This window comes from Aphanomyces astaci (assembly GCF_000520075.1).
Source record: "Aphanomyces astaci strain APO3 unplaced genomic scaffold supercont1.97, whole genome shotgun sequence".
NCBI lineage: Eukaryota > Oomycota > Saprolegniomycetes > Saprolegniales > Verrucalvaceae > Aphanomyces > Aphanomyces astaci.
Window position 1 is genome coordinate 191207 of NW_009798360.1, and position 6383 is coordinate 197589.

Here is a 6383-nt window from a genome sequence, read left to right on the forward strand (position 1 = left end):
TCGGTGTGTGCTCGATGATGATTGGTCGCCCAACCGACACCAAAGTTATCCGGTTTCTGTAATTCCGGATAATTTATTGAATGCGTAGTTTTGTACCGATGAAGTGGTCGCTGTCGGCAAAGGCATTGGCGGCGCTGCCGCTCGCGTCTGTGGCAGGATGGACTGGGGTAGTCGCGTATACTCGAGAAAGCGCCAATCATCCAGCCCGTGGGTATAGCTTTAACACCGGCTCCATGGACGACATTCTGTCGGACACGCTGCAGACTGGGGACATTGTGCTCTTCCGTCGAAATTGTGCCTACATGCAGGTAAACTGTCGGTTGAGTCAATCCGACTGCCTATATGTCGTGTGTATACCGTAGCCAGCCGACGCAGTCAGCTGCTTCCTGGGTGACCGCGTGCCGATCTGGCAGGGACCGTACAACCACTGTGGCTTCATCTACGTCAACCACATTGGCGACAAGTTCGTGGTCGAGGAGACGTACTCCGGGGTCAAATGCCGACCTTACAGCGCTCGGATTATAACGTCGCTGTCGACTGATATTGCGGTTGTTCCATTGCGTGTCAAGGTACAAAAAGGGAACTCATCGTAGTGCCTAGCTCACACAACGTGTGAGATAGAGGACACCTGAAATGCAAATGGCAGTACGAGACTTTGTGGAAGAACACGTGAACCGTCCGTCTCGGTTCTCGATCAAGACAGTGTTGGACCAGTTCATATCGAACAACGACAAGCCATCATCCACGCCAGTGTTTCCTGCCGCTGGTCAGTTGTTCCTTCAGGCACTTCCCGAGTGTTTTGTATATTTATATGTAAACAGGATTGATTGCTGAAGTATACCAGCGCATGGGACTGCTACCGTCAGAGTCGACGAACGGCCAATTCCCATCTCCAAAACACTGTACCATCACGGTAAAACAAAACAAACTATTCCACCAAACTAGTGGTTATATCGATTAAAAACATGTATAGCACTGGACAAATTACTCGACCGTGAAGCTATTACAAGGCGCCCATTTTGACCGAAAGTTGCCCATCCGATTGCTGTAGCCACGTTCGATGCTTCAATTTGTTAAAATCAGTGATATCTTTTCTTTCTCATAAGTACTTGGAGGTAGTTAATGTTGATGTGCAATGGACAGCGTGAGTCCATTTTCAGTGGTATGGATGGTTTCCAAATTGCTCCCATTGAACTGACACACGATGAACCCTTCAGAGGTCGGGCCCGGTGTCTTTCGCCTGTATCGGGCAGCGGTTGGTCTTGTTAGCGCCATGGACTGGAACGGGTTGTCGAGATAATCATGATCATGTTGGCAATTCCCTTCGTCCATGCTGACGCATTGTCGTGGAGGGGGGGAGTCATTTTTGGTTGTCGCAGTGGTGTCGGAGGTTGAGATTCCGCCAAGGCGGTGGTTGACCTTGGATATGTCGCCTTCGTTGAGTGTATTGTGTTCGTCGAAACAGCTTATGTTGGTTGACTGGGATGGCGGCTTGATCGCGTGCAATGGATATTTAGCAATGAGCGATTCCTTCGTCACTCGAATACATTGGGCACAGATTTTACGCTCTTGCATGGCCTTTTGGGACGGCTCAGACTGCAAAAACAGCGGCGTGTATGCGATGCGAACTGTGCAAGCGGCACACATGATCTACCATACACTAACATGTGAGAAGAATTTCAATCAACGTTATATAGCAAGTGGTTAGTACATCGCCACACGACCGACAGTGGTGGCGACTTCGCAGCGGGCTGAAGCGTTTCGTGCACACAATGCAGTGTTTTCTCGCGCTAGATAGGACAAGAGTCAGTACGACATGTCAAATTGAAGAATGTCCAGGTGGTACATACATAGCTATTCCAATATTCAAGGTTATATTAATATTGTCAATCGAATGAGCACCAAATCGGCAGACAATCGATATACGGCCAATCAAAATCCAGAACATCAATCAAGTGGCCAATCAAATCCACTCTTTGACCACTTCAACATCGAATATTAGTGTGTGAATTAAATTAGTATGACACTGGACAACATAATAAAGCCAGTGCAAAGAGAATCGATCGCTAGTCAGCACAAAAGTCCAAATTTTGGGTACTATTACTACTATTAATATATACTTCGTAGTACTACGTAGTACGAAGTATTACCTGTCAGGCACCCACGCAACATTGAAGTGCCGCGCCGAGACAATAATGCTTCGAACTTCCGGAAGACATTCTAGTCGCGCCATGGTTTGCCAGTACGAGTATGCAGTAAACCTTGACGGATATGATCATCCACACAACAAACTTGTTTCTACCATGTTGGGATCACTCCAACGGGAAGCACGGACGACTCCATCGAGAACTGCACACGGCCCCCCGGGAGTTCATTAAACAGGTACACTATAGTAATAGACTCCCTCGCGACATTTGTTTGCGGCGGCACTGTAGCAGTGTTGTTTAGTCCTATAGACATACGAGAAACTACGTTTGTACCTTGTTTGGATTGGATGGCATCTTGAACGACAAACAAATACCGGCTGCCGTTGGGCAACGCTCGACACCCCGAGTACTTACAAAACCAATATTATTATAAACAAAAGTTTTGGACGTACTTCAAAGTAGACAGCGTCGCGGCTGACGTGGGTAGACTGCACGGGCATCTGGGTTTTGATGTATTTGACGCCGGAAAACTTGAACGAGTCGTCGGCGGAGGCTGCTTCGAACACGCGCACGACTTTAGCGTCCATGAACTCGCTCTCGTACAAGATGGAGGCGGAAATGCGAAGGTCGTCCGTGGTGGCGGCGTAAAGCCCCCACGCCAGGCACGGGAGCGACGTGTTGAGTGTGCCTGTGCACACGTATTTGTCCAGTTCCTTGTCCTGCAGCGACTTGCAATACACTCGGACGCCTACACACAATCTCTGTTGGTCGATGGTGGAATGTATATAAACGGGTCATTGAATATATTGTGCACCTTGCTTTTCGTGCTTCAACGTCCACCCCGAGTCGGTAGCAATGTTGATCGGCGTGGCCAGGGCACTTTTTAACAAGGATTGGCACTGTAGACGGAGCCGCGGCTCTTGTTCGTCCAAAGACATGCCCGACGTACTGGAAATCGCATGACTGCTATCTCCTCGACTTCCCATCGTGTCGTAACTGCTATGTCCTCGACTTTCCATCGCGTGGCTCATGGGCGTTGGGGGGATTCGTGTGCAGGGGGACACTGCGACCGACCCCTACTTGTACTTCGAAGTGTGATGAAACTGCCATTAACCGTTATTTCCTCATTAACCGTTATTTCCTGAAAATTGGTTTGCAGTTACAACCGAGTTAGATGAAATGATGTTTTAAACGTGCAGTTAGATGAAGCGTGTCGTGTTTTCATTTTCATTTTTAGTCCAAGGTTTCACCATCCGAACATGCGTAATTTCAAGAGGCTTCACAAAAGCGGTGAGATGTTCTGATCAGTGCTGAGACATCACTGGCCGGCTTCAAAACTCTCGAGCTACAGGTAAGTGGCACGGGGACGAATTGACTTTTCATGGATGCAAAACACGTCGAGTGCGGTGGTGTGGGTGATACAGCAAACTATATACTTCGTGGAATATGCACTATGTGCAGAACACTTGGAATAACTGAACAACTCTGGAGAGACTTGGTAATCTCGTTCGGCTGCTTAGCGTTCTTAAACCTATACGTTTATACCCTTTCAAATAATCACGTTGTATCCGTTGTATCCAACTATTTACCTTTTCAGTATTATTCTCACCATTATATCTGTATGTAATTATACTATCCATGTTATCCGGTGTAAAACGTAAACACGTTAAAGCCAGTCGCCCGACTGAACCCAGTCGTCGCGACCAACTTTTAATACTTTATCCCAGTCAAGTGCATCAAAAGCTACCATCATGTCCTCCATTTGATTAAGACATCCGGTGCTTGGTTACGGCCTCCAGGTTCGACCTATGGCATTGCAAGAAATAGCTGACACGTCCTCACGTGGTTGTTCGTGTCTCAAGGACCACCAGCCTCTTCCATCCTTCTCTGTTGCATTTGCCTCCCTCCCACACACACAACCATGGAATTCGAGCAGCTAGCTGTGAACTCGCCTTGTGCCGAGTCACACCTGCATCCGACGACGATGGACGTTGCATCCACGCAGAAGGACCGCGTGCGGGACGATGCCCAGAGGAAGCTCGAGTGGGCGTGCCTGTTCTGTATGTTGTTTATGTTTGTCGAGTTCTTGGGCGGGTACTTTGCCGGAAGCCTTGCGATCATGTCGGACGCCGCGCACTTGCTCAGCGACGTGTTGAGTTTCTTTCTGTCGTTGTTTGCCTTGTACTTGTCCAAGTTACCCCCGTCGGTAGGTCGAGAGAGAAATACCCCCCATCATCTCTCCAAGAGTTCACGATACTAATCGAATGCTTGGTCCGAGTAGAAGTCCATGCCGCACGGGTACAAACGCGCCGAAGTGCTGGGTGCGTTAGCCAGCATCGTCGTGATTTGGATCCTCACGCTCGGCCTCGTTTGGGCCGCCATCCAGCGCATCCTCGCCCTTCTGAGCACCTCTCCCGACGCCATCGTGGTGCCTCCAGTGAATGGAAAAGCCATGTTTATCGTCGCGTGCATGGGTCTATTGGTCAACATTGCGCTCATGAAGATCCTCGGACATGGCCATTCCCACGGTGGTCACGGGCACTCCCATGGCGGTCACGGGCACTCCCACGACGCCCACGGCCACTCGCATGGAGCGCCGTCTAAACAGTCGCCGGACCATCATTCCCACGATCATCATCACGGACACTCCCATGGACATGCCCACGATCATCCTTCTTGCGACCATGTCCACCAAGATCATGCAGACGAGAGCCACGACGACTGCGGTCGGAGCAGCTGCGTCACTGCATGCAGTTCCCACGACGATCATGACCTGGAAGAGCCCGAAGCAGAGTCGTCGGCGGCGCCCGGGGACGGGTGTGCGGCGGAGAACTTGAACGTGCGGGCAGCCTACTTGCATGCATTGGGCGATTTCCTGCAAAGTCTTGGCGTGTGCATTGCCGGCGCGTTGATTTGGTACGACCTCTCACTTGCAACTACTAGTATGCGCGACGGTCGATCGATATTGTTGAATCTTGTGTGTCACACTAATAATCTACGTCATACACTAATTTTGATATCGTAGGTACGAACCATCGTGGCAACTGTGTGATCCGGTCGTGACGTTGTTCTTTTCGGTGATTGTGGGCGCCACGACCGTGGGCATTTGCAAAACCACGCTGCACGTGTTGATGGAAGGCACGCCCGTGGAACTAGGTACGCCGTCCTCGGTCGTTGCCAAGCAAGTTGCTGATAGATTGTAGATGCCGAATCTTTGGAACGGGACATCAAGACCTTGGCGAGGGTCAAGGACGTGCACGATTTGCGAGTTTGGTCGATTTCGTCGAGCAGTTTTGCAGTGGCGATGCATGTGGTCGAAGCCCGTGGCTTGGAAGCGGGTGACGCGTCGTCGTCATTGGTCGTGGATGTGCAGGCGTGTGTGATGGCCCACCACGACTTTGAGTTTGTGACCGTCCAAGTCGAACAAGACCGAGACGCCAAGCTCTGTCCGTTCAACTTGCGACAGGTCATCCAGGTGGTAGTTTAATAACAAGTCGCAATAGTATGCGTATTGTTAGCTCATGTACTCGATGGTTTACAATGGAACCAACTTGGAGTACAATTCACTTCGTATGTTCCTTGAAGGAATAAGGTTATAAGGAACAGAACCACAATCCGGACGGCGTCCTCATTATACGTACTTTTAATACTTCGAAGTACATACAGAATTGTATTAATACTAACGTTATGTAGTAGTTAGTAAGTACTACGTAGTACCCATTATGAACCTCTCGACCAAGGAAAACCTCCATAATATCATATGATTTACGTAGAGAGATAACCTGCTGAGACCTTATACAGTGCGGGAATAAATGCTAAGACATTTCGAAAATAGACTGTTTCTGTACAACGAAATGCAACGGCAATATTGTGAGAGATGCAAATCATAAAGCTGTGCCTTGGGGAGGTTGTGACCATGATGGCATGTCTTCAGTCGCAATTGTTAGCAAAATAACCAACATAAGGTAAATGATCGAATTCTCGGACACGATTTGCTAACAACTTGTTTTTCGACTTTGATTGGACGTAAATCAGTAACTAAACATCATCTCAAAAATCTGAAAGTACCACTCGAAAATACAATTCCTGGAGTTTTTTTTACTGCCTCATAGATACTCAATCAATGATAATTGCGATTTGTACTAAAATAAATACATGGAGTAAAATTAGTGATGACAATTTCGATGCACCTTAATTCTCGGACATAGAATTACCTTACATTTTGTATTGAAGTAA

General features: G+C 48.5%; 3 protein-coding genes across 3 annotated transcripts; 2 read left to right on the top strand and 1 right to left on the bottom strand.

Moving 5' to 3' along the window:
- Window positions 1-98: 98 nt before the first annotated feature.
- Window positions 99-1816, top strand: H257_17081 (hypothetical protein; the record flags this gene model as incomplete). Its single annotated transcript, XM_009845746.1, has 5 exons — window positions 99-308; window positions 363-569; window positions 622-766; window positions 822-913; window positions 974-1816. 5 exons carry the CDS (start codon window positions 99-101, stop codon window positions 1049-1051), a joined length of 732 nt encoding a protein of 243 aa, XP_009844048.1. The 3' UTR covers window positions 1052-1816.
- Window positions 1120-3243, bottom strand: H257_17082 (hypothetical protein; the record flags this gene model as incomplete). Its single annotated transcript, XM_009845747.1, has 7 exons — window positions 2962-3243; window positions 2600-2895; window positions 2481-2556; window positions 2303-2429; window positions 2151-2261; window positions 1712-1790; window positions 1120-1650 (listed from the first exon to the last, which is right to left on the bottom strand). Exons 1-7 carry the CDS (start codon window positions 3176-3178, stop codon window positions 1120-1122), a joined length of 1437 nt encoding a protein of 478 aa, XP_009844049.1. The 5' UTR covers window positions 3179-3243.
- Window positions 3244-3967: 724 nt separating this feature from the next.
- H257_17083 (hypothetical protein) lies at window positions 3968-5761 on the top strand. The gene is made up of 4 exons (XM_009845748.1): window positions 3968-4353; window positions 4429-5063; window positions 5173-5303; window positions 5351-5761. Exons 1-4 carry the CDS (start codon window positions 4069-4071, stop codon window positions 5632-5634), a joined length of 1335 nt encoding a protein of 444 aa, XP_009844050.1. The 5' UTR covers window positions 3968-4068; the 3' UTR covers window positions 5635-5761.
- Window positions 5762-6383: the final 622 nt, after the last annotated feature.